This window comes from Mollisia scopiformis (genome assembly GCF_001500285.1).
Source record: "Mollisia scopiformis unplaced genomic scaffold LY89scaffold_8, whole genome shotgun sequence".
NCBI lineage: Eukaryota > Fungi > Ascomycota > Leotiomycetes > Helotiales > Mollisiaceae > Mollisia > Mollisia scopiformis.
The window spans coordinates 704,313-728,556 of NW_017263588.1; the positions used below are offsets into that span (position 1 = coordinate 704,313).

The following is a 24,244-nucleotide window of genomic DNA, read 5'->3' on the forward strand; positions in this document are numbered from 1 at the left end:
CTTATTAATGAAGGTTCTCGACATCGTTGAGTTAAGGTTAAATGGCAGTTGATGCCTTAGGCCGAAACACGCGATATCTCCGAACTTGAGACAGCGAGAGTTAAACAATGCAATGTGGAATTTTGAATATTTCTAACAATTTCTTGTATACGGACAGGCTAATTAGTCCTTTCACACTCTTCTAATATCCTCACAATATTATAATGCTTTTTGTATGGTTTCAGATATCAGCTGATACTGCAGCCTACAACAGTCGAGCTGAGATGTACCATTGCTTTTGGATCCTGTAAGAAAAAAACATCACATAGTATTGTGAGCTTGTGGTGCAATACGAGTGGGCAATTCGAGACTCAACAGAAGGGAAGTTCCTTTTTTTCAACAACACTTCATCCTTTCCAACTTTAATCACCTTCACATATCTGAAAAGGAAGACTTCTGATCAATTTTGTTCATTCTAAGATACATTAAACTACCAAAAAACAAAAACATAAATCAAAAACATAAACCAAAAACATAAACCAAAAACAGTACCAGCAATCAAATACCTTTCATCCAATCCGAGTCTCTACCAAGGTGCCATTTCCAAAAGATCCCCAGAAGCTGGGACATTCTCCAATAAGAGAGAGAGAATGAGACCGAGTCTCGGTGGATCGGTATGACAAGTTTTAGTCAGGCGATGATTATGGTACACAACCCACTATATTGAGAGTTGTGAAATTTGCAGCTGCTGTCGAGCTTTGAGTTTGAGTCGTGCCTGCAGTACAGGTACTGGAGAAACTCAATCCAGCATCCAAGGAGGCATTATTGGAGTTGATGGTGGGGGCCACTCTCCACGGGCCCGAGCAGCGAGCTCTACGAGGCTCTTTTTGTATAGATCAGAGTAGCTGCAGTAAACGAGCCATTTTGTTGGATTCCACTTTGATAGTTCAGCGGTCAGCGCGTGTTCTCACTGTTTGTCTTTGGGAGGATGAAAAGAGGGTCGGATGGAGGGCACAGCAAGTAGGAATCGAGAATACTTACATGGTACCCCGAGCTATCTTGAGGTTCGTCATCTACGAAGGGCCAGTCTATCTTCTTCGTAACATACAGCTCCACGAACCTTTCGGCGCGGGGATGCCGATGCGTACAGCGACTTGTAGAAGTTTGCATAGGCAAAGAAAAATCGCAGTTGCATAGTGCGTGGTGGAACTCATCCAGATTGAGGTTCATCCGAATCTCAGTGAGGATATGCCTAGACCAGCGCTGGCGTAGCCAAGTACTAACAAGCAGGAAAACCAATTTCTTCAAGGTTGATCGGTGTTTGTAAAAGAAATGTCGGACTTCGTCTGCTGGTATCTGCATGTTGCCAATGATTGCGCATTCCAGATGCGGGAAATGAAGCCTCTGAAACTGAATCGAGAAGGATGTCCGTACGCGATTACAAGCTTCCAATGCAAGGTCGAGTCGCAGGTGTCGAATGTTGGTGAAAGCACTAAGCAAGCAAACAACATTGCATGCTAGCTTCTTGTCAGAGTAAACAAATTGATCATCCTCTTCATGTGGCGATACAGCAGTTCCTGCAGCAGCTCGAATGGAAAGCGATTTGATATTCGGGTACAGAGCTGCTTTCGTGGCGACCGTCGTCGAGGCTGAGTTGCTTTGGCGCTGCATTATATCTCTGGTGAGCTCCTCTAAGGCCTCAACTGGTACCGTGCCTAAGTTCAATTCTTCTACGAAGCCGAGAGATGCAGAAGCGCATTGCCAGTAGCTTCCTAGAAGGCTCGTTATACCAGAAGCTCTATCGTAGACACGCCATTTCACTCGACGATCAGCATACAGACGCAGCTGTTGTGCCCAATGCTCATCAGCTTCTTTTCCAGGGAAGGGACAGCCAAATCTATTCACTGAGACTTTCTTCAAGTTTGGCAGCATGGACATGATTTCCGTGAGACGTGTCACTTCCGCGAACTGTTTCCATGCTCCTGGATAGGTTGGTATTCTGACAAGTGATCGCATTTGACCGTATTCTTTAGCGCTGGGAGGAGCATTTGACAGTGTCCGTTGTGTCTTCCACATCTCTAGGAGTGTTTCGCTGTCAAAATCGCCAAGATTGAAATTGATTTGGCGAATATTCTTCACGAATTCTGGATTTGCGCATAAATTGGCGAGTCTAGTAAGCTGATCCCGAGTCGGTTTGAAATTGAAGCAGCCATCATTTTTGAAAAAGCCGTCAACGCCGGCAGCTGCCCACTCCATGGACATGAATCTCATGTTAAGAGCATCTTGTTCGGACACATATTTGACGATTGCCAATTTTATTTCGTTTGGGATAGTGAGAATGTTTGCCATAGTTGCGTTGATCTTTCAGATTTTCGAAAATGTTTGGGTTGAAAAGACTCCGGTTCAAGAGGTAGGAATTGCAGTTATTTCGAGAAGAATTGGCTTTTGAAATAAAGTCTTCCTTTTTGTGATTTCGAAAATGTGTGTGTAGCAGAAATGGTAGGTAGATGTTGGAAAAATTGTGAAGAGAAGGTTGTTGGTGGGGGATTGATCTCTCGTCACGGTCTCGGTCCAAATGAAAATAGAAGCTAAACAACGCGCGAAGCAAGACAGTCGAGATAGCAATACCCCAACACAAGAACAGATCTTTCATAATGCAATCTCAGGTATTGTTTACGTCGCTTGCTCTGCAAAAGAGAATCGTCAAAAAGTAAAACTTTTCCGTTGGAAAAAATCGACGAGTTTGACAGCGCCGATTTCTCTTGCAGAGGCAGGTGGCTGCACGATGGAACAACGTGATGACTCTTGATAAGCAATGCTTTTGATTTCAATTGCTAAGACCATATCCGAGTTATCTGGGCTCATAGTAAAGAATTACTCCTACATGTCTGAGAATACTACTCACAAACTCGCTCTCCTTGCTCCAATCTGACCCACCAAGAACTCCTCGAGATATTGGTTGATCTCCTCCGGCTTCTCCCACAAGGCCCAATGCGTAGCTTCAACCTGACCCTTCGTCAGACTTCTGAATGATCTTTCCATTTCTCGACTCAAACTTGGGGGCAGCGCAACGTCATTCGTGGCCGAAATGAACAAGAACGGCATCTGGAACTTGATTTCCTTCCCACTCAACGCTATCTCCTTCTCATCCTCATAATTCAACTCTCCCGTCCTATACCAATTGGTCGGCCCCCTCATTCCATTCCTCTTGAATTTCGAAACATAAAAATCAAGCTCCTCATCACTCACCAACGGACTCGACCCTACACCGTCCAGACGATCAAAAAGACACCCAACCTCAACAGTAAAAGTCGGCTTCCCATCTTTTGAACGAGCACCATAAATACCCGCCAAAAACTGCCTAATCTTCTCCTCACCCACAATCTTCTTCACGACCCCTGGGCCCCGAAGCTGGATCTGATACTTGAAATTCGGCATCTCGCTCATATGCATGAACTTCTTCTGTGGCGGCATGAACGGTGTACAAACACTGAAAACCGCACTCAATAATTTAGGATAGTACATCGCCATCCGGTAAACTACTGCTCCTCCCCAATCGTGACCGCCCAGAATAATGCTCGAAACGCCGATGTGCGAAGCGAGTGCGGCGAGGTCGTCGCATGTCTTTTTGCAGGTGTATTCTTTGGGGTCTTCTGGTGCGTCGGTATCGCCGTAGCCGATCATGTCCGGAACTACGACACGAAGACCAAGAGACGTGAGGTGTGGAATTTGATAGCGCCATCCGAATGACATGTCCGGGAAGCCATGGATGAGGAATATGGTGTTGAGGGGCTTGGTGCCTTTTGGCTCAGAGAGAATGTAATTGTACGTGTGACCGTTGAGATTTGCGGTCTTGTATTGGACCCTGGAGTCGTTTGGGACAATTTTGTCGACCATCTTGAATGTTTGGCTTGTCGTGTTGTTGGAGACAGGAAGCAAGGGATGAAGCGGGGAGCTTGAACTTTATATCAAATTGATTTGCCGTGGTTGTTCCGATCCGAGATGGTTACACGTGCTAGTCTTGCGGCGCCATGGAGACAGTCCACCTTGTGGACAATCGGATTCGATTACAAAAGTTTGATGGATATTAACTGTGGTGCAGGTGGTCTAGTTAAGACGGTGGAATAAATGCATCTAATAGTTGACCTATCCATCAATGACCAATCAAGAAACACCAATAACCTCCAAAGGATGCACGACAATGGGTTAGAGAAATGGAATGTCTGTTCACACGCGTTTCCAGTTCATCATGTGTGGTCAGTGTCCGTATCCAAAGTAAATGCCCCTTTACGCGACTCAAAGCGAGTAGATCTCCGAAAGAAGTGAATTCGCTGTTAAATCTTGTCATGAATCACGGCTCTCGAGGTGTTTGAAGATTTGATACGACTTTATTCATGTAAGTGTTGAGTATTTCAAATGGTCTTGGAAGCGCGCCTCTTCATGCCTCTTGTTCTTGCGAATGCTCTATGACTTGGAGCACAACACCGACATCGACCAGTTCAGTCATCTGGACACTCTTCTGTTCTTATGTATAAGAAATTCACTCGAATGAAGACAGAGCTTCAGGCCTTGGGTAACCTGAGCGGTACATACATTTGTCAGGGTGAAGGGTTAGTAAAGAAGTACCTATTGTTGGTACACAGCATCAGTGGCTCACGACGACAATTTGCAAAGTCTACCTCAAGCATTAGACATCATCAATAGCCACTTCGCAGGATGTTCAGATTAGCCTACAAATGTACAAGCAAGTCCAAACCCAATGTTTTCTTTGGACCTTAAGTCCTAAACGCCGGAAATTGAGCTCCACTAGGTTTCAGAAAGCATTAAGACGCCACCGTCAATAGATGACTGTATCTTCCTCGTTTTCTACAACCACCTCACCATTATGCTCCTCCAGAGCGTTCTTTTCAGTCTTAACTTGTTCGGGCTGAGCATTAGTAGTATCATTATGGGAAATTGTAGGAACAGACGGAGACTCGGTGGCAAGCTCACCCACTGTCTCCTTGGACACGCCATTGGTTTCTCCCGCCTCAGTCTTTCCTCGGACCTTTTCGTTCGAAAGTCGTGCTTGGAATTCGCTAACTTCTCGTTCTATCAGCGCTTGGGTTCCTGCGACCTGAGTCTTAATACGTTCTTCATCCACCGGTCGCATTTTCCATGGAATGTAATACTGCAGATTCGTTAGAGTCAAATACAACCATTGACAGTACAACCTACTAATCTCGGTTCGGCTTTGGTGTAGAGATATTGCGCCATGGCTAACATATTGGTGTGTCGGATGCGCATCTACAACGACAGTCAGTACTTTGCCAATACTGTAGGCATATCCATCACTGACCGTCTCCTCGTCGAATTTCACTTGCTCCACCTTTCGAATAGCTTTGAGCTTGGCTAGTTTTTCTGCCCTTCGCACATCGTCCTCAGCCTTCTGTTGCTTTGCTCTCTCTTGTTGCCGCTTCTCAATCTCTAAGCGCCTTTTGTGTTGGCCATTGGGAGTGCTTTGACTCAGGGTGCTGAGTAGGCCTCCGAACAGTCTTTGACCACGCTTTTTCTCCTCTTGAACACTGCTTTTCCGGCGTTCATTGATTGGTTCTTGGACACTTTCTGAGGCTCTCCTCGAGGGATCAGTTGGCTCGGGGGACTGGTGTAGGTTTGTGGGAGATTCAACATTTGCATCGAACGAGAGTCGGGGACGTTTCGAGATCGATTCAGAAGTGGACGATTGCCGTCTTTTCGGTGGAGCGGGAGGTTGCGATTCGGCGCCGAGGTCTGGAATGATGACCGCGGACGCAATGGGCCTAGGAGAAGTCAATAAAGAACACTTGAAAGGAACTCGGTCATACCCATCACCATCGGCCATCGCTCTCTGAATGCTGCGGTGATTCTATTGCGATGCTATTTCGATGCTGGCTTGGAGGCGCTTGGACCAAGTAGAGCTCCACTTCATCATAAACGGCTAGTGTTGGCTCGTGCACAACCTTACCAAGCAAGAGCTTAAGAAAGTTTGGTGGCGTCGATCTCGTAGAATTTCAGGAAGCCCTTCGCGACAACAACTGTTTGTCGACGAACAACGAAGAATCGCGAACAAAGTCAAGAACATTGTGTGTATTACTACGAGCTAGGACATATACCAAAGCTTCTTTCACAAATCCGCAAGATCAGCGAGATCTTTCAGCATGTCTCGTCATCATCCGTAAGTCCTTGTGCCTGAAGAAGCTCTCTAGAGCCCCTCCAAGGCTCTGCCCTGCGCAAATGCTCGAGACAGCTTGCTAATGATGATATAGCGATTTGGTTATGTGCCGCAAGCAACCTGGCATTGCTATCGGCCGTCTATGTGATAAATGTGACGGTAAATGCCCAGTCTGCGATTCCTACGTTCGACCAACGACGCTCGTACGAATTTGCGACGAATGCAGCTTTGGTAACTACCAAAACAAGTGCGTAGTCTGCGGTGGTGAGGTACGTACAGCCTGTCCCTCTCTAGAGTAGAATACATACTAATGAATTCCCAGGGCATCTCTGATGCTTTCTACTGCTTCGAATGCACCCGTCTCGAGAAGGATAGAGATGGATGTCCAAAGATCATCAATCTAGGCTCTTCAAGAACTGATCTGTTCTACCAGTATGTTTTCTGCGCCAATATTTCAATTGTCCTACTAACACCGCGGGCTAGGAAAAAGAATTTTCGGAATCATTAGGGAAATTTATACTTCTGGGGTATTCTCTGCGTGACTTCAGCGATCAGAGGGCGTATAGGGCTTTTCATCAGGGGCGTTTAGGTCAGGTACAAAATTTGTATGCATCACCCGAATAGGAATGGATCAATTAGACTGATTGTTCGCCTCAGCCTTATGGTAGAAAGGGTCTCTTGACAAGGGACGGGCTCGGGCGCTATTCCATACCCGCATCCAAGAACGTCACCGCGTACCAAAATCCTCGCTCCTCATAATTGACCCTATGATGTTATTATTGTTATTGAATTGACGTTCGAGACCCTTTTACGTGCTTGCGCTGGCCCCTCATCTACGTACCCAGTTACTAGAGCCGAGAGCTTCCTCCAGATATCGACGTCGAAACATCAACACTCACTGCTCGCCATTATTCATCGCAATGCCTACAAATCCAATGCCGCGCTCGTTGACTTCACGAGTATTGAGCACAATCTCGTTGAGACCTCTCGGCAGCAAGTCGTCCAGCAATATGGCATTGTCAACACACCAGATCGAAGTATACGAGGACTGTATTTCCAAACTCAGAACAGAGATCTTTAAGCTGGAGGACCAGCAAACAAAACTCCTCTCTGCATTGATCATTATCAGCAGATGTATCAAATCAGATCTGGCCCCCTCCCGCAACTACAAGCCTTTCCCATTCGCCGACGAAGAGGACGAGAAAGAACTTCTATGCTCAATTGACGACCACATCGAATACCTTGCCGCTGAACTACAACAAATTCAAAACCGCGTATGGAAAACGTCTTTCCAACCATCGAGATCTGGGCGGCCAGGGAAAGTTCCAGAGAGCGAACGACGAATACTACCCCCGACGAGTATTATCGAGGACTTCTCTAAGCCACAATTACAATTGGTTATTGATCTAGGTCAACTCATCGTCAAGAAGGCAGAACTCATGGTTTGGTCAGATTTATTGGAGGGAAACCTGGTGTTTTGGAGTAATGTCTGGAAAGAAGTCCAAAAAGGAAGGAAGCTGAAAGACTGTCGCTGCGATCGGTTACGACCTCCTTTCTCAGAAGGCCACAAGATCAAGGACGACATCCCGATCAGCCCAAGAAGTAGTGTCCGACCGTCCCTCACCAGATCCAACGCAGTTAGATGTACGAAGAACGGTCGTATTCGAAGAAAAGAAGTACCTGTTCAGGAGTTGATTGATCGATTTCTGAAGAAAGTTGGTGACGGGGACGGAGAAGAGAGCAAGAGAGATGACGAACGCCACGACTCTGCAATTAGTATGGACATAGATGGACATAAGAGCAATGGTCACAATTCGGTGAATGATCTGGCCATTGTTAAACAAGACTCTGGAGTTGATGTCGGAGAGGGCGACGGAAAAGGAGAGGGCAGGCTTCGAAGAAAGAGTGCCTGATGTGCTGTCTTGGGATCATTACCCAACTTTCCTCTTATTGAGATTGCAGGGAGGACCGACGAACAAGGGGTGGACATGCGATTGTAGAATTAGGACGAATGACTTGTTGATATATTGTATGGAGACTACGATGAATGAAAATTATAATACTAGAATGCTTTGATATTCGTCATTCTAATCTTACAAGATTAACTATTTTGTGCAAGGAACCACTTCAATATGCATTCTCCCTCTTCACCCAAGCAGGGCTATCTACCAATGCTGGCTTACTATACCCAGATTTAATGAATGCCTTTGGAACGAGCGCAAAGCCTCCAAGTTTTGCCCCAGCAGCATCTAAGCTCCAAAGCGCCAATGAGAAATCATTCTTCCCATTGTAGTTGAGAATTCCTTCCGGCACTGGAAACGTCGTTTGAGGACCGAGATTGTTGACTAGGAACCCCATATTAGCATCTGCTCTGTAATTTTCCTCTTAAACTTACCATATTTCCCAAACTGCCACCCATTAACAAACAACTGCGCTCTATAATTACCTCCCGTCCCCTCCTCTCCCCCCTCCGTCCCATTGAATACAAAACTCATCGGCACATCCCACCCACTGGGCACATCCAACTCAAAACCCGTAGTAAAGAACCCAACCCCGGCCCCGTCCACTCCATCACATACCGGGCTCCTACTCTCCCACCCCTCACTCGGCGGAGAAGGTAAATGCCACCCCATCCTCTCCGCAAACATCGCCCCCTCATTCCTCGGCCCTCTCACCAGATCCAAATACTGCTCTCCCCCCAGATTCCCCGTGATCTTCCACTCCACATCTTCCATTTCCCTTCCCTGCAGCGAAAAATCCGTAATCCCTCTTGGATATTTAACAGCGTCCGTCCCCGGCGCTTCTTCATCTTGTCCCATATGGTCTATCAATACCGTTAACACATAATTCTTCCCAACTTCAAGCGTGACCGGGAAAGCAAAATTCTGGATCCACGTCTCGTTTGCTCCGCTGCCGGCCCAACTTCCGAGGAATGTACTGTTGAGCAAAACGGAGTGCCCGAAGCCGACGCCGCCGGTGATGTTGACGGTGAACGTGGATTCGGTGCCGGTGGATGTGAAGTAGCCGCGGTAGAGGAGGGAGCCGGTGTGGAAGCCGTAGTCGGAAGCGTAGAGGGACGTCGGGGTGCGTTTTCCCAAGGGGTTGGTGGTGCTAGTGTGGGTGCAGAGTGTCCAGATGGTGTCGTTGTAGGTGGGGGATAGTTCGGGGAGGGAGTCGTGGTATTTCCATTCGTGGTATGGGCTGGAGAGGTCGGGCAGCTGGATTTCGGGTGGTGAGAAGGAGATTGTGGCGAGGAGGTTGTTGGTTGACGATTTGGTGGTTTCGAGGGGAGAGCCGTTAAACGTGACGGATGTGAGGGAGTCGGATGGTGTGGCTATGAGTTCTAGGGTGGTGGTGCAGTTTATATCGCCAGTGAGGTGTAAAGTGTTGTTATCGATAATTGCAGTGCGGAGGAGATAGCCTGCTTTGACTATGACGTTGGACTTTGACATCGACGTGAAATTGCCGATAGGTTCAGAAGCAGGCAGCTCGAGGACCCAGAGATCGTAGGCTTCATTCCGCCAGAGAAGATAGACTGTCAAATCACCAATTGTAACTACTTGACGAGAGGTCGTAAATTGCCAGTTGATGACCCATGCTGATCCCAGTTTGGCTACTTTGGCAGTAGAATTATTTGACAACTTGGGCTCACCCGTGGACATCGGCAAAGCGAATTCATGAACCTCACTCTCACCGCCATACAATACAAGGACTCTTCCAGTTGCAGAGGTGTTAGCCCAAGTATAAATGTCAGCTGTCGAGTAGACGAGAGATTGATGCCGCCAACATCGTAGTCCGTAGCATGAATCTTCGAGTCTCGTCCGATCATCGAGAGCGTGCCACCAAGCTGTGGAATCGTGACATTGCCAATACTTGTAGATACCGTCAACGTGTATGAAGCGTTTCCAGTAGAGGTAAAGTCCGAATGTCTCGCAACATAGAAATTTGTTGTTGTTCCATTTCCCCAAAGAGGCGTGACAGCAATGGTGCTGGTTGAGACGAAAGAGCCATTTCCAACATTTCCGGCTGTGGCTGTCAAGTACGCTGGAGACACTTTGAAGAAATTTGCTTGGATTTTCATTTCACTGTACTTCTCTCGCCAAATTTGCCGATCTTCTGTGATTGATGCCCCGTAATCGTAGGAAGTATAGCCACCGTGGTATCCTAAGTTGCCCCAGTTTGTGCCACCGTAAATCTGGGTCATTCAGCGTGCGTCAATGTCCAATTTAGGAGAGGATATTCACCATGTATGTGTTGAAGATTGTGACGCCAAAACTGTAGTTGTTCTTGAATAGCACTCGGACACCTTCGTTATTAACTAGAATTGCACACATATCCTCGCCAACTCCACCCCTATGTTGATGTTAGATAAGTATTCCAGTATCAGCAAATCCTACTTTACCATCCATCTCCTGATCCGCCTTCGAACTCCATGATCGTGAAAGGTGTCGACGGACTAAATGTTGTGTGATTCGTTTGCCATCCAGTTGGGAAGCGGTATGTTGGCCAAACATATGGATGACCACCTGAGTTCATATCAGTAAGCTTCTGTAGAGCAAAGAGTAGAAAACATACAATCATATCGGAAGGGATAAGCATCAATCCCATAGATATCCACAGCACCTAATCCCGACCCCGGAGCAAAGTAGCCCATGTTCTCATTATCATTAATAGCAAACGGCACAACAATACCGGCATCTCTAAGTCGATCTTCAGTGAAAGTCATTAACTCCCTATTGAACAGTTCAGGGAATTGGGCAAAGGATTCTCCCGGCCACGTTGAATATTCATTTTCGGGCTGAACCATAATCACAGGGCCACCATTCGTGATCTGCGCATCAGCAATAATCTTACCAATTACAGACAGGTAGTGGACCGTGGCGTTCAGGTAGTCCGGGGCAGTAGATCTCAGCGTTCCATTGAGTCTCAGAGTCCAACCTGGCATTCCACCAGCAGCTGTTTCGGCGTTGATGTACGGACCAGGACGAGCAATGAGATAAATGCCAGCTTCACTAGCAGCAGCAAAGAACTGATCCAGGGAGAAGACGCCATCTGTCACCACGTGTCCAGGATTACCCTCGAGAAGGCCCCAATCAGCGTAGAAAGACACGCCTGTGAATCCTAGAGCTTTGATCTTTTGGAATACATCTAACCAGAGACCAGGAGAAGGCAGACGGAAAGGGTGGAATTCGCCAGAGTAGATCATGACGCGCTCTCCACGAACGATAAGGGAGTGCTGGTCCCATGTTACCTGAAATAAATTTGAGTAACATTTCATTTGGTGCTCGAGGTGCAACTAACCAGATCTTGCAACCATTGTCGTTTTGGTATTAGGGAATTACGGCTACGATGTGTGACAGACACAAAGCAAAGACATGCTTGTGCAATGGCGAAGAACAACCAATGCAGTAACATGATGAACCAAAACAGATAGCACAGGAAAGGTTAAAGAGATTAGGGTTCTGAACATGTCCGTCGCATTTTAGCACTTCGAGAAGTCAATCTTGGGGCTACATATCGTCGATAAAGTACCCAACTCCTCGGTCGCGGAGTCGAGTATCTTTACTGACTCGTGGTGGGGATTTTGTTCAGGCTGAATCGAAACATTTTGTGCTAAGAGGCTGTAATGCAGGTACGTGAGTGCGCCCCAATCATGTTCCAGACAAGTAAAACTTAATGGATGCAGATCTTGTCATGATGCAATTCCGGGGTTTATTGTCCCGAAAGTGATATCTGCATTTGATGCTAGAGACTTATTGCTCACTGTGGGAAGCTTTCTATAAACAAAAAGAGTTAAAACTGGAGGCAATGTAAGTAGGCATATCAACAATGCTGTGACAATAATTTAGCATAGATGCCTCCGTATCCGGAGCGAGAGCGTCCAGTTTTATGTCAAGGAATAATTTGAGGTGCAAAGAATTGATGTCGATCTTAGGATAAAGTATATTTGCGGGACCAAAGAGTTGCGGGGTACTTGGGAACAACCGACGCTAAGGCCAAAGGGCAGTGGGGTAAAATCGTTGAACACCAAGGGTCAAAACATATGAAGTAAGAAGCAAGCACGAGTAACGACAGGAAATTACGAGAGTACTATTTTGAGTCTCACTTGAGAAATACTTGGAATACATCCTTGCAAGATTGCTGAAGGGAAGCTGCAATGTGAGTTCGAATTTCTGTGTGAGGAAGATGCCAAGCAATTGACTACTCGAACCTCGAGAATGCACAACTGTTTGGTGAAGTGATGGGATGAAGGTTTTCAATTCACGGAGGCATCACTCCACTTGGGAGCTTCTTGGTTGGGACTGTTGACATTATTTTCATATCAAGACTCTGGTATTGTACATATCCCAGCGCCTCTAATGCATTCCGTCTAATCTTCATCCCAGTTCTACAGCACGTTAGCGAAATCCGGTTCACTCAAGGTTGAAAACTTACTGGATTGGGTCCTGGAGGTTTGGGACCGCCAGCTTGTCGGGCAACGATGATCTGATCAACGGAAAGGACAGTTCGAGCAGCCTCGGTCGCAAGCTTGATTGCCCAACTCTTAGATATCATAAGATCTAAGATTCCCTCGTCCTTCGCATCAAGAGTTCCGGTATTGTCCTCATTCTAGAGATGTTAGTCATTATGTTTAGCTTTCGGTTTGAATCTCGTACCTCGATGTCAACACCGGTAGTCCAGTCATCATGCTTGTGGTGAGCAGTGTAGAGTCTGCTCAACACCTCAGTAGCATCGATGCCGGCACTCTCTGCCAAAGTTCTTGGGATAACCTCAAAAGCCTCTCCAAACTTTCGGATTGAGTATTGTGCAAGTCCGGGAGTTCTGTCGCCAAAGGCTTGTATCCTCTCCACCAATTGCATCTCTGTGGCTCCAGCACCAGGCACCAATCGAGGATCTCTTGTGATTGCCTTAACAACGTTCACTCCATCATCAACAGCTCGCTCAATATCGTCCAGGTGATTTTGTGTAGCGCCTCGAAGGACAAGTGTGGCCGTTCTTGTTTGCTCGTCCTCTTGTCGGAAGACTGTGACCCGGTCGCCTCCAATTTCCAAAGTCTCAACAATATCAACGCTTCCCATCTCATCAGGCATCGGAGCTCCTAGTCTGGCTAATGGTGTCGCGCCCACAACTCTGCATAATCTCCGAAGCTCGAATTTACTGAGGATGCGGATAACTAGAATACCAAAACGGTTGAGGTAGTGCATGGCGAGCTCACCGACCGTTGAACCAGCTACTACAACCCTTAGACCCGAATCGTACAACTCCTTGATATGTGTCTCCAGCTGATTCTCTTCTCCCTTCGTGAAGTCTAGCATCTCCTTTGCGTTGTGAAGCAGGACTGTACCCTTCGTCTCGGTTTGGCTGATATCGATTGGACATGAGTATACACCGACCTTTGCTCTTGTTGCCTTCTTGACAGATCCGTCGGGTTCTCTGCCGAAGACCATGCCCTTCACTACTCTGCTCTGATCCAGACTACCACCCATGATCTTGACCACACGAATGTTGTCGACGTTAAAGTTCACCGGGTTCTTTGGAAGAACTGCAAGAACAGCTTCAGCGACCATATCAGCCAGGATGTCCTCGTTGCCGCTTTGCTTGCTTGCAATAACCGTGCGAATGGCTTTGCTGAGTTCTGTCTGCGATCGAATATCTTCCACCTTGTCAACAACTAAACGCTCGAGCTCTTCCAGAGCAAACTTTTGTGCTAACTCGTAGCCTCGAATAATATCACTTGTCTTCAAGCCCATCCGTAAGAGATCCTCCGCTTTCTTCAACAACTCTCCAGCTAGGACGATGACTAAATTTGTTGCATCTCCCATCTCTGCCTCCTGCTGTTGACTTGCCATAACCAGTAATTTTGCTGCTGGGTGTACAACGTCGAGCTCGCGGAGGATAGTGGCGGCATCGGAAGTTAAAATCATCTTTTGCAAATGGTTGATTACGATCTTATTGCGTCCATAGGGTCCGAGAGAGGTTTGGACCGTTGAAGCAATCGTACGGCAGGCATCGATATTTCGTAGAACAGCTCCATCTTCAGAATCGTAGCTATAGTAAATCAGTATTTGGGTTTGACTTGACGAGGAAAGAAATTAGGAACGTACTTATTGTATCCTTGCTTGAAGAGTCCAGCATTTGGTGCATTTGGGATATTGAGAGACATCTTGGTAGTTTGTGAAAGAATCAAGCTGTTCAGAAATACAGCTGCTCGAAACTTCTCTTTGAAGTCGCGTCTTTCAAAATTTCAGAAAGCACGCGCCTAAACTTTCAGAGCCTGGTAGTTGAGGCACAAATATGGATACTGACGGAAAATAGTATGGCCGTTCCGTGTGATCCGTGCACGAAATGGGGACAGCCTCGCACAATGAGCTTCATGCTCTCACATCAACCATCCCTAGCCACCGTTCGCATCCCCGACTTTGAACCAGCTCAAAATCTTTGTTCTTGTAGCTCTAGCGCAGCTAGTGTGCGGACAATGGCGCCGCCTACTGGTAAGTTACTATTTCATTATAAAATCACTCCTTCCGCGACCAACGACTGGATATCTTCTCCCACGATCTCTTCACGATCAGAATTCTCAACCACGTCGAAATGAGTGGCCAACATCCCCTACCGTGGCCTCTACCGGATGACAACCTTTCCAGCTCTGCCGGTCAGGACTTGCCATCTACTGAGCTTCGCGCCGGACCCTCTACCCAGCAAGATGCCGCACGTCCACTTCTAGCCTCATACCCTCCTGGATACTATTATGCTGCTGTTCAATTCCAATATGCTCGTCTCTCCAGCGTAACTCCACCCTACAGCAACGCAAGCTACCCGTACCCAGTTCCGTGGTCGGCAGCCTACCCCAATGGATTCAGCGCCCCAAAATATATCTCGCCATACGCAGAATCTGTCCAACCTGCTGCTCCTGATTCAGACCTGCCTACGACAGTCCCTGCGTCTTCAATCCCGTCGGATAGTTCTACCTCTTCTCACAGCCCGCTAACGAAGACTACAGGAGTAATCCCACCCGAGCTGCCCCCTTCCGTCGAGGAAGCTTATCGCAAGAAATGTATCGAGCTGAAGCAGCGCTTGAACGAGGTGGAGGAAGGCAATGATGCTGCACGCCAACGAATATCTCGCATCGGCCGTTCTGTCCAGAAGCTGCGACTTGAGCGTGCCTTTCTACTTGAGCAATTGGCAAAGCGGACGAGCACCAACGTGGAAGATTCTGAAGGAAGCCCAAGCCCTCCCCCAACTGTACGCTCTCCCCTTGAAATGCCGTATCAGCTGTTGATCATTATAGACGAGCTAACCTAAGTGTCAATAGCCCAAGGAGAAGCCACTGCGCACCAAGCGTGGTCACCGCAAGCCAGACTTCTTGACAACTGATCTTGGAGATGGTCGTCCCGGCAGTACTTTCATACAACAAGGTCCTGTCACTCTATCGCCATCCTCAGATGCCTTCTCGCACACCCACACCCATCCTGATCCCCTCCGCAACTCTACCCCGCAGGCCCAATCACAACCCCCTAAACGTCAGCTTCCTAGCAATGGAACTCACGCACCAACTGCCCATTCAACATCCACACCATCTCAATCTCGCCGTCCAAAGAGTCCATTCGATTTGTACTGCAACGAGACCAAGCCAAGCTTGGTTGCTAAGACAAAGGAAGATCCTACCTATGATGTAGAATCTGCTTTGGCCAGGGGATGGAGCAGTCTGGATGGCGACAAGAAGGACGAATACACACGAAAATTCGAGCAGATGAAGCGAGGGGAAGAGTTTGAGAAGGAGGGCGGCCCTAGCGCAGCCCATCCAGCAACTTTTGACGAGGCAGATGAGGATATCGAGATGGGCGAAGATGCTGCGACTCCCGGCGGTGCTGATGCTGGAGGTTTTACGGCCGTCAATCGAGCATAAATGTGTTGCGAATCATCTCCTGCTGCTTTTTCATATGGCGTTTCATTGGGAAGGACTTGTAATAACAGAACTGGTAAATCTTTGCAAGGCGTTAGATTGAGAAAAGTTGTGGCAATGGATACGGCTAGGGACGGAAATGACAGGAATGGACCCTTGGTCATCGGATCACTTCGATTGAATGTGCTGTACTATAGACTACATAATTGGCTGAAGATACGGACGCGCAAATGGCTATTTGCAAGCTTCTGTATTCTAACAGCTAAATAAGTAAGACATGGATTACGAACAAATCTTCTTTCCCGTCTTCGCCGTCCTCTTCTACGTGATGAAATGCTGCCTGTTTTTTTCTGGGCAGCGAGCCTGGAGCGTCTCTAGTGCTTCATGTACAGATCTTGTTGCTTGTACTCCAAACTCCCACGCTTGACAAAGTTCGTCTGAAGAATCCAAAGGCCGTTCAATCAACTCCGGCATACAAGTCAACCACGATATTTACAGCAGCGACCAGAATCTCGGCTGCAATTAGTACAATAACTGTCACCAAATCAGCATTTGAACAGCCTTCTTAAAAGTCAGGTGTAACTTACCAATCCACTCCAACTTCTCTCCATGTCCATGGCTCAGCTGATCTTTCAGCACAGCCAACAGATCCGCAATAACATCTAATCTCTCGGTCAAGAGATTGACTCTCTGATCCATTTCTAGATACTTCCTTACAGCTTCGTAAACGGGCTCTAGTTGCGGTTCTACCCAGAAGAGCTCCGGTGTGTCGAGGACGGAACCGTTGAGGTGGATGTTGATGCGTAGAATAAAGAGCTCGCCGATTTGCATGTTGATTTCTTTGGATGAGAGGGCGATTTTCCCGGTTAAGGCAATCTGGGTGGGGATGTCTTTACAGGTTTCGATTGTGTTGTCGACTAGTTCTTCGAAGAGAGATGTCTGGGTTTTGAGTTAGTATTCAGTTCAAGGTTCAGAAAAGTTTGGGGAGTGAGGATCACCTTGACACTTTGGGCTAGAGCATGTGAGATTGCTAACTTTGTCATGTAGTTACCCTTCTCTCGCAAAGTGATGAAGTCGTTGTATATCCGTGCTTGATACTCCCTCGTATAGTAGAAGTTGAAGCACTCAGTCTCCACATCATCGGGAGCCAATTTCTCGCTCTCGAACTTGGCGATCTCTTTCAAGAATCGCTGTTCATGTTGTAATGACATTCCCCAGATGACCACCACTCCATAATCGAAGAGGAATACTTCCGGTGTATGTACCTGAGTGTCGAAATCCAGATTACTTTCCGTAGCAATATTCTCGTCTTGAATCTGCCTCTGAACAGCCTCGGAATGCATCTGATTCTCCCCATTGCCTAGACTCGTGTCCCCACCCTCTGTATGGAGGTCGATGAGATCTTCTCTCCTATGCTTATTGTTGTCTTCAACCTCAATAGCACTATCCGAATGCCTCCTCTCGCTCATCTGTGCCGGCAGCGACTGCACTTCCATCACCCTCTCCGAAGGCGCCGATAAATTCATCCCGTAGTTGTAAGGAGTGTATATACACTCATCAAATAACTTCGGATTCGCACCTTTCGTCTTCCCTCTTCCTTTTAAGAACCGCATCAGATTGTCCATCTGGTATTTATTCGCTGTACAATATGCCGTTACTCTGGGTAATCGGTCACGATCCGCCTTCCCAAGTCTCGCAGCATCACGACGTGCTGTAGGATCCTTAATCCGCGTGTACTGTGAGTAGACATCTCGTCCACTCTCTTCATCTGGTCCATCTTCGCCAAAATCTGGGTTTGGGAGAAGCTTGAGCTTCTGAGCATTCTTCGTCGTTCTCTGGGGTCCAATTTTAGGTACTGGGCCGCTGGGTAGGGGCATAAGAGGGGACCCGGAGCTATTTCTTCGTCGCAGACGGCTGTTCAACGCGGAAAGCATGGGAGGGTTTGACGACGGGGAATTGGACGGTAGCGCAGCATTGAGTGCACTTTGTGCTGGTCGCAGAGATTGGCTCGAGGCATTGTCGATCGATATTATGGCTGGATTGGGATTGAAGGTTACATTTCGTGCTCCCTTCTTCGCCGTGTCAAGAGAAGAGGTGGTTCGAGATGGAAGAAGAGGGGAGGTTTCCGTCGTACTTGTGCTTGTGGATGCCATTGTCGTACCGATGAAAGGATCTCTGGATCCAAGGTTATGATACTGGTTATCGTGAGGCCATGAGGGTATTGATGTCCAAGGGCCGCCAAAAAATTCTTAGAATGTAAATGTCTCAGCAGACTGCAGCTCAATTGTTGGATGACGTCCTTTGCAGCCCGACGAACGTTTTTGTGGACCGTGCCCAAAACATTTCAGTCAAAATTTTTGAGTTTCAGGAACGACTTTTCTTAAACCTCTGATTTGCTTTTAGATGTCTTAGTGCTCAGAACTTACGATCTTCACAATTGATCAAACTATTTCTTTTCCCCAGTCTTCTATTCGATTAAGTTGCTTGTCACGTGTTTTCATTTGGAATGCTTTCTATTGCAAGGGGACCATGGTTCTCATTTCCTATTCTTGTTGTGTTTAAGCAGGCAAACTATTCTCCTTCATTACGTTACTCATTATAAGGGTTTCCGGCCCCAGACTGAAAGCATAGGAGAATCTACTCCGGTTTCAATCAGCTCCTTCTCACATCTTTCACCCATCGAGTCTAGCTCTGCTTCCGTGAATCCCTTTATGCCCATTTCTGCTTCGAGGTCAGCTTGTTCTTTTCGATGTCAAAATTAACGCTTACTCTTTCCAGCAAAGCACAGAGCTTTCGTGCTGGTGGTCAGACTCCAGATTCCCAACTTTGCAATCTCTGGATCTGGATTTGACTTCCCGAAAGCAACATGAATGGTCTTCTCCTCGACATTTTCAAGACCAGCTTCGATCATCCATTGCTTCATCTTCGTGGCAAAGTCCCACTGTCCTCCGCTTGCTTCGAATACAGCTCTGATGATTCTCCCGAGTTCTCCGCCCATTCCTGGAAGCTGTTGCTCACCGGCTAAGTCCATCTCATCCAGCTGTATCCATCCACCTGGCTTCACTAGTTCGATCATATGCTTGACAGCTTTCTCCGGGCCAAACGGACCACACCCGCCTAGTACAAGCCGCTGATGAACAAAGTCGAAGCTGTTGGCCCAGTCAGCTGGCCAGGGCTTCGTTATATCTTGTGCTTGGTGCATGATCTGTCCAGGCGGATCAGATGGGAAGAGATTTGGATTGAAATCTGTGCCAATCAGGGAATGAGGTGAAGCTATCAATGGCTGAACCTCTCTCAACCAGAGTCCTACATTCCAGTTAGTATCTAGGAGGAAACTTATGCGACGCTTCTAACCATCTGCACAACCCGAGTCTAGAATACGAAGTCCTGGCTTGGAAAGGTCGATTGGTGCGAGTATCAGCTTTTCATAACACGATTTCATAATTTTGTGCTGTGCCGTCAAACGTTCAATCTCCTTGTCGTCCGGCCCAAGGTCAATTCTTTTTTCTACAGCTGCCATGTTGCAACTGTGTGTTGTTTTCTGGCAAACCCTTCGATTAATTGACACAATTCAAAATTGCTGAGGAGCAAAACTCATCTGCTTTATACACATCGACATCTCCTCTTTGTTCCAGCCGCAGCCTTGCATAATACAGTATTTTACAGCTTGGGCTTGATACACTATGTCTCCGAGAGTACTGGTGATTGGAGGATTGATGCGACGTCAGCGCTAGCCGGTGACTTAAAATTCAAGCCATTGGTTATCAACTCAAACACTTCAGCATCTGAACGTGTGAAGGGCCCTTGACGCTCTGCCAATCAGAAATGTTACAGTCTATGAGGGGAGCTAAGATCTCACAGTTTAGCGAATCACCGAAGAGTACTCGGATGCAGGTCCCAGTCCCAGGACAAGTAAGCTTAATCAAGGGAGGCACTGCATGTCATCTTGGACGAGCAAGGGACACCGCATATTAACCGTGCCTTCAAGACCGTACTTCCCTTCATTTCAATTGCGTAGCTACGAGAGGAGAGCTCGAATTCTATGCAGTGGCTGATGGTTTGTATGCCTAGACTTTTTTTGTTCTTACGGCTATTTCTTCATTCCCTTGCTATCTCACATTCTCTCTGATGTACCATGTGCATAAATCCGCAGAGTTTATACCTCTGTTAATAGTGCTTTGAAATTATCGCAAAGACTCTGAGCATATCTACATATTGCATCTATGGAAATCGTCGATTCTTCGCTCTCTTTTCTCTCCTACACTGGCCTTCATAGTACAGTGTAACATTATCATGCGACTTCGTACTTGATAATCTCAAACACGTTCTTAAAACTATTGGTGTTCGTGCTCTAGATTTTGGTTGATATTCCGTCTAGCCAAGTAGCAATCCGGACATGTAGGTGTCTTTTCCGCGCTCTTGAACATATTTGAGTTTTCCTGCATCAATTCCAGGTCATAACACTCCTTCATCTTGAAGGCATAACTTAAATTACATCTCTGAAGCGATGCCAAGTCACTCGCGAACCATCCCGTGGCATGTCAGCACGGCTTTTAATAGGCCCGGCTATTCACCAGACCTCCGAATCTCTGCATATCTCTGATTTATCTTCAAAACAGCAGAGAACAACATCAATGATGCAAAATGTTCCGGCGTCGAAACAAACCTGCAGTCCAAGAAACTATTGCCGAAACGACAAATCATGAAGGAAGACTCATTCGCAAAGCAGGTCAGTCTCACGTGCCGTCAAAAATACCACCTTAACACCTCTCAGATCCCCTAGCCGTCCTCCCTCACCTCTTCCACGAATTAGGAATCCAATCCAACTTACTCGTCTCCGCTACATACATTCATCCCACTATCCATCTTATGCCTTCTCTCGTCTATCACTCTCTTGCAAGTGTCATCTCACAGCACCCAGCTCTTTCCATCATCGGCGTGACCCGTCCCTCGACCAAAACTCCTGGCCATCACCGAATCTGGGATGCTCACCTCCCCATTATCCAACTCAAAGATTGCGTCGAGTTTCTTGATTTAGATTTCGATGGGGATGGCCAACTAGCTCAAACTCTTGAAGAAACTCATAATTTCTGGTTTAGCACGAGTGACAAAACCAAGCCCCTATGGAAGATACTTGTTTTGAACGGGAAGACGGTGGTCTGGGTGTGTCACCACGGCATTGCGGATGGCTTGAGTGGGTATGCTTTTCATCGGAGCTTCTTGGAAGCTCTGAACTCTCCTCACGTCGTAGCAAAAGAGGACGATATCGAGAGTGTTATAACACCGAGGATCGACGCCGCAGCTCTTCCGTCTCCTTTAGAAGATTTCGAGGAGAATTTGTCCTGGTTACACGTTATAAAGACGTTCCTCTTCTGGGTGTTACTCCGATTCTTCGTCCCGTCACAATACTTCCTATTCTCAGACGCCGTCGTATCTCCACGATTCCCAACAGTCAGCAATCCGTTCCCCGCATCCGAAAAGACGATAACGAAAGTTGCCATCCTCCGCATCGATAGTGAAGTAATGCAGAAATGCCTGGAAGCATGTCGACTCCATCAAACCAGCTTCACGGCGCTGCTACACACACTCATCCAAATCACCCTAGCAGTCGACGAATATCCCAACGCAAGATTAGGATTTTCGAGACTGGCAGTTAGTGTCAGGAATCTCCTAAAGAACGACAGACGAATCGGCAAAGATGTCATAACGGACGCAGTCAGCGTATACTATGGCTTCCACTTCCTCTCCTCTTACCGGGACGCTGGCACTCTTCCCATGATCCACAAATCAAAGATCCCATTACAAAAAGGCAAGGCATGGAAGCTGGCGAAGAAATATAAAGACGACTTGAATGCAGCGATGTATACGAAAAAGTCTGTAGCTCAGGAATTCCTCAGTGCTAAGTTGTTGGGAGAGGATAATGAGGATTTTGGGAAGTTCTTTGGGTTGGGGCTTTATCAGAATAATTCTTTTTTGATTTCGAATTTGGGAGTGTTTGAGCCGAAAGGAAATTCGGGTGGGAGTGAGGATGGCGGGAACAGCGGAGAAAGCGCAAATCGCGCGAAGAGCGCAGAGAGCGGGATAGGCGGAGGCGGGTGGAAAGTGAGCGATGTGGCGTTTTCGGCTGGGGCTATTAGAGCAAATCTGGGTGACTTTGGGATAGTGTTTAATGTTGCCAGTGTCAAAGGTGGGGACTGTGTTGTTTGTGCGTGCTGGGAGGAAGGGGTGCTGAAGGAGGAGATGGTGAAGAGGGTTCTGAGAAGTGTTGGAGCGAAGATAAAGTTGATGGTAAGGTGAACGGACATGTTTTGGGGTGGTAGTAAGCTAAACTGCTTATTTGTCGAGGGGAGTTGCTTGATTATGAAGCAGATGGAGGATATAATCCGCTGACGGTCATCATGTGAGCCAAGGTTGCAGACTTTTGAAAGTTTGTTTGCAGGTCTCAACTTTTGAGCTTGTCGATATCATCAAGTTGGAGGATCGAGCAGAAAGCGGTCACTAATGCAAACAAATTAAGGGATTCTAGGGTTTTGTGTGATATATAGCTTGCATTGACCCATATTATAAACAAGCAACTATGAAAACCCAAACTTCAAATCATTCCCTCTATGGCTTGACCTCCGCAATAGTAAATTCGACATCGCCATCCAAGTTCAAGTTGATGCTATCAATATCGTCGACACTGACCTCTCTGGGAACAACACTCTCTGCTCTGCGTGCTTTGCGAGCAACTACCTCGAATCAGCATGTATAACTGAAAGAAGGAATCATGAAATCTGACCAGCATTATTTCCCAGCGATCTGATCTTAAGCAACGTAACAGTAGGCAAGCTTCCCTCCTCTCTCTTCGCCACCGCTCCAGGCTTGACAGTGATACCAACCCCAGATCCACCCTCACCAGTACCCAACTCGACAGTAGGGCCCTTGCTGAGTGCACCAGTGGCGAAGTTCAGAGCGGCGTTAAAACCCTGCAGATCTCGCTTCTCCTTCGCTACACCCGTATCAGCAAGTTCTGGTTCTCGAGGTTCGACGACCTTCTTGCCGATGCCAAAAACACCTGAGGGGAGAGTGGAAGGAGAAGGAGACGCACTGGGGGTAGCTTCTGTTGCGGCTTCGGAAGGAGTGATGATTGTAGAGCCTTCTGCAGTGCCGGCGCGAGTGACGCCTGTGTTGGCTGCGGCGGCTTCGGTTCCGGCAGAGGCGCCGGCAAGAGTATTGACTAGAGCTTCTGCAGATTCTGCTCCGCCAAATGATATTTCACCATCACCGACCACCAAGGCAGGAGAGTATGCTCCCAGGTTGATGTTCAAAGGGACGGCAGTAACGGCAGTGGCGGCCAAGAGAGCCATGAGAGCTGAGTAATGCATGGTGATAAGATTGATGTTGCTTGCGCTAATATTGTCGAGAGTTCGTTGAATGGTATGTGATAGTTGAGATGGGATTACGAATTAACTGAAAGCGGGTGAAAGGAAGACTTGCTTCTGGTGTGTTTGTGAAATGAATGTGAGCGCAGCTGGGGAAGAAATGGAGAGAAGTGGACTGATGGGTATACTTATAGCAGGTCCAAGTGAATACCGAGCTTTTTCGTGGACAGTGTCCCCCAGTCTGCACGTTCCAAATTTACCTGACTCGTCCGCAAATAGAAGAACTCAAAGAAAATCAGATATACTTTCGCCACCAGTCATATTAGAACCGAAACGCCAATCATAGGGGTTCACCGCTTGGAAGTGGAAGACCACGTAGAAATGTCATGGCATAAGGAGTCCAGACTGCGGGTATGGTAGAGTTTACTAGGTGCCAAGGGTGCCGAGAACGATGTCAAAGCTGCAAGAATGTCTGAAGTCACTTGAAACGTCGAAGACCGGCAGTCCAAGAGATGTTTGCGACACTTGGCGACCTCGGCAGTGGTCTCAAAAGTACAGACGGTTTGGCATGAGCTGTCAACACCGCTTGGTGTTGTCTGGTGAGCTTGTCGTCAAGAGTTCGGATGCAACGTGAGCTTGTTATCTCCCAAGATTGACGAAGGGAATGTTTGAAGATACCGGATTTGTGGATGTATGAGGAGAAGGATCCAAAGATAGAGATGGTCGTCGTGAGAAAATATGGGGATGAGGTGGTCCATGCATCTCGCACGTGATCGTACATGCCCCTATTGGGACATTGCCGCGCTC

The 24,244-nt window shown here is 47.3% G+C and overlaps 12 protein-coding genes across 12 annotated transcripts; 4 read left to right on the forward strand and 8 right to left on the reverse strand.

Annotated features, from left to right (window-relative positions):
* Positions 1-406: 406 nt before the first annotated feature.
* Positions 407-2,721, reverse strand: LY89DRAFT_716836 (uncharacterized protein). Its single transcript, XM_018218292.1, has 2 exons — positions 1,021-2,721; positions 407-916 (listed from the first exon to the last, which is right to left on the reverse strand). Exons 1-2 carry the CDS (start codon positions 2,326-2,328, stop codon positions 779-781), a joined length of 1,446 nt encoding a protein of 481 aa, XP_018073629.1. The 5' UTR covers positions 2,329-2,721; the 3' UTR covers positions 407-778.
* Positions 2,722-2,824: 103 nt separating this feature from the next.
* LY89DRAFT_683181 (alpha/beta-hydrolase) lies at positions 2,825-3,912 on the reverse strand. The gene has a single exon (XM_018214651.1). It carries the CDS (start codon positions 3,874-3,876, stop codon positions 2,881-2,883), a length of 996 nt encoding a protein of 331 aa, XP_018073630.1. The 5' UTR covers positions 3,877-3,912; the 3' UTR covers positions 2,825-2,880.
* Positions 3,913-4,572: 660 nt separating this feature from the next.
* On the reverse strand, positions 4,573-5,882 carry LY89DRAFT_683182 (uncharacterized protein). The gene is made up of 4 exons (XM_018214652.1): positions 5,823-5,882; positions 5,318-5,777; positions 5,197-5,265; positions 4,573-5,149 (listed from the first exon to the last, which is right to left on the reverse strand). The coding sequence occupies exons 1-4, from the start codon at positions 5,837-5,839 to the stop codon at positions 4,817-4,819; spliced, it is 879 nt and encodes a 292-aa protein (XP_018073631.1). The 5' UTR covers positions 5,840-5,882; the 3' UTR covers positions 4,573-4,816.
* A 273-nt stretch (positions 5,883-6,155) lies between these two features.
* Positions 6,156-6,677, forward strand: LY89DRAFT_731684 (PHF5-like protein; the record flags this gene model as incomplete). Its single annotated transcript, XM_018219601.1, has 4 exons — positions 6,156-6,172; positions 6,264-6,438; positions 6,492-6,601; positions 6,653-6,677. 4 exons carry the CDS (start codon positions 6,156-6,158, stop codon positions 6,675-6,677), a joined length of 327 nt encoding a protein of 108 aa, XP_018073632.1.
* Positions 6,601-8,227, forward strand: LY89DRAFT_612885 (uncharacterized protein). The gene is made up of 2 exons (XM_018210641.1): positions 6,601-6,774; positions 6,827-8,227. The coding sequence occupies exon 2, from the start codon at positions 7,090-7,092 to the stop codon at positions 8,080-8,082; it is 993 nt and encodes a 330-aa protein (XP_018073633.1). The 5' UTR covers positions 6,601-6,774; positions 6,827-7,089; the 3' UTR covers positions 8,083-8,227.
* A 56-nt stretch (positions 8,228-8,283) lies between these two features.
* Positions 8,284-11,584, reverse strand: LY89DRAFT_706100 (putative beta-galactosidase E; the record flags this gene model as incomplete). Its single annotated transcript, XM_018217498.1, has 7 exons — positions 8,284-8,514; positions 8,565-9,883; positions 9,937-10,364; positions 10,414-10,522; positions 10,572-10,695; positions 10,745-11,420; positions 11,471-11,584. 7 exons carry the CDS (start codon positions 11,582-11,584, stop codon positions 8,297-8,299), a joined length of 2,988 nt encoding a protein of 995 aa, XP_018073634.1. The 3' UTR covers positions 8,284-8,296.
* Positions 11,585-12,586: 1,002 nt separating this feature from the next.
* LY89DRAFT_581072 (T-complex protein 1 theta subunit) lies at positions 12,587-14,333 on the reverse strand (the record flags this gene model as incomplete). The annotated part of the gene is made up of 3 exons (XM_018209092.1): positions 12,587-12,778; positions 12,826-14,218; positions 14,275-14,333. 3 exons carry the CDS (start codon positions 14,331-14,333, stop codon positions 12,587-12,589), a joined length of 1,644 nt encoding a protein of 547 aa, XP_018073635.1.
* Positions 14,334-14,697: 364 nt separating this feature from the next.
* LY89DRAFT_612890 (uncharacterized protein) lies at positions 14,698-16,067 on the forward strand (the record flags this gene model as incomplete). Its single annotated transcript, XM_018210642.1, has 2 exons — positions 14,698-15,412; positions 15,483-16,067. Coding segments are annotated over exons 1-2 (1,236 nt in total), but the record flags the coding sequence as incomplete, so codon positions are not given.
* A 152-nt stretch (positions 16,068-16,219) lies between these two features.
* Positions 16,220-18,449, reverse strand: LY89DRAFT_612892 (DUF155-domain-containing protein). The gene is made up of 3 exons (XM_018210643.1): positions 17,072-18,449; positions 16,661-17,012; positions 16,220-16,607 (listed from the first exon to the last, which is right to left on the reverse strand). Exons 1-3 carry the CDS (start codon positions 18,224-18,226, stop codon positions 16,531-16,533), a joined length of 1,584 nt encoding a protein of 527 aa, XP_018073637.1. The 5' UTR covers positions 18,227-18,449; the 3' UTR covers positions 16,220-16,530.
* Positions 18,450-18,669: 220 nt separating this feature from the next.
* On the reverse strand, positions 18,670-19,593 carry LY89DRAFT_581246 (S-adenosyl-L-methionine-dependent methyltransferase; the record flags this gene model as incomplete). Its single annotated transcript, XM_018209105.1, has 3 exons — positions 18,670-18,797; positions 18,843-19,379; positions 19,428-19,593. 3 exons carry the CDS (start codon positions 19,591-19,593, stop codon positions 18,670-18,672), a joined length of 831 nt encoding a protein of 276 aa, XP_018073638.1.
* A 1,088-nt stretch (positions 19,594-20,681) lies between these two features.
* On the forward strand, positions 20,682-22,658 carry LY89DRAFT_780265 (uncharacterized protein). Its single transcript, XM_018222365.1, has 2 exons — positions 20,682-20,802; positions 20,848-22,658. The coding sequence occupies exons 1-2, from the start codon at positions 20,718-20,720 to the stop codon at positions 22,368-22,370; spliced, it is 1,608 nt and encodes a 535-aa protein (XP_018073639.1). The 5' UTR covers positions 20,682-20,717; the 3' UTR covers positions 22,371-22,658.
* LY89DRAFT_488047 (uncharacterized protein) lies at positions 22,511-23,675 on the reverse strand. The gene is made up of 3 exons (XM_018207867.1): positions 23,164-23,675; positions 22,855-23,064; positions 22,511-22,804 (listed from the first exon to the last, which is right to left on the reverse strand). Exons 1-3 carry the CDS (start codon positions 23,438-23,440, stop codon positions 22,680-22,682), a joined length of 612 nt encoding a protein of 203 aa, XP_018073640.1. The 5' UTR covers positions 23,441-23,675; the 3' UTR covers positions 22,511-22,679.
* Between the last annotated feature and the right edge of the window lie 569 nt (positions 23,676-24,244).

What these genes read in the sequence shown, in the direction of transcription:
- LY89DRAFT_716836 (XM_018218292.1), bottom strand. Translation starts at nt 2,328, where the DNA reads ATGGCAAACATTCTCACTATCCCAAACGAAATAAAATTGGCAATCGTC. An exon ending in AAGATAGCTCGGGGTACCAT is followed by an intron (nt 917 to 1,020) that starts GTAAGTATTCTC and finishes GAACTATCAAAG; the next exon opens with TGGAATCCAACAAAATGGCT.
- LY89DRAFT_683181 (XM_018214651.1), bottom strand. Translation starts at nt 3,876, where the DNA reads ATGGTCGACAAAATTGTCCCAAACGACTCCAGGGTCCAATACAAGACC.
- LY89DRAFT_683182 (XM_018214652.1), bottom strand. An exon ending in TGAAATTCGACGAGGAGACG is followed by an intron (nt 5,266 to 5,317) that starts GTCAGTGATGGA and finishes CTGTCGTTGTAG; the next exon opens with ATGCGCATCCGACACACCAA. An exon ending in CCAAAGCCGAACCGAGATTA is followed by an intron (nt 5,150 to 5,196) that starts GTAGGTTGTACT and finishes ACGAATCTGCAG; the next exon opens with TATTACATTCCATGGAAAAT.
- LY89DRAFT_612885 (XM_018210641.1), top strand. Translation starts at nt 7,090, where the DNA reads ATGCCTACAAATCCAATGCCGCGCTCGTTGACTTCACGAGTATTGAGC.
- LY89DRAFT_612892 (XM_018210643.1), bottom strand. Translation starts at nt 18,226, where the DNA reads ATGGCATCCACAAGCACAAGTACGACGGAAACCTCCCCTCTTCTTCCA. An exon ending in CTCTAGCCCAAAGTGTCAAG is followed by an intron (nt 17,013 to 17,071) that starts GTGATCCTCACT and finishes CTCAAAACCCAG; the next exon opens with ACATCTCTCTTCGAAGAACT. An exon ending in AGAGAAGTTGGAGTGGATTG is followed by an intron (nt 16,608 to 16,660) that starts GTAAGTTACACC and finishes ATTTGGTGACAG; the next exon opens with TTATTGTACTAATTGCAGCC.
- LY89DRAFT_780265 (XM_018222365.1), top strand. Translation starts at nt 20,718, where the DNA reads ATGTTCCGGCGTCGAAACAAACCTGCAGTCCAAGAAACTATTGCCGAA. An exon ending in AAGACTCATTCGCAAAGCAG is followed by an intron (nt 20,803 to 20,847) that starts GTCAGTCTCACG and finishes AACACCTCTCAG; the next exon opens with ATCCCCTAGCCGTCCTCCCT.
- LY89DRAFT_488047 (XM_018207867.1), bottom strand. Translation starts at nt 23,440, where the DNA reads ATGCATTACTCAGCTCTCATGGCTCTCTTGGCCGCCACTGCCGTTACT. An exon ending in CGCAACAGAAGCTACCCCCA is followed by an intron (nt 23,065 to 23,163) that starts GTGCGTCTCCTT and finishes ATACGGGTGTAG; the next exon opens with CGAAGGAGAAGCGAGATCTG. An exon ending in ATCGCTGGGAAATAATGCTG is followed by an intron (nt 22,805 to 22,854) that starts GTCAGATTTCAT and finishes GATTCGAGGTAG; the next exon opens with TTGCTCGCAAAGCACGCAGA.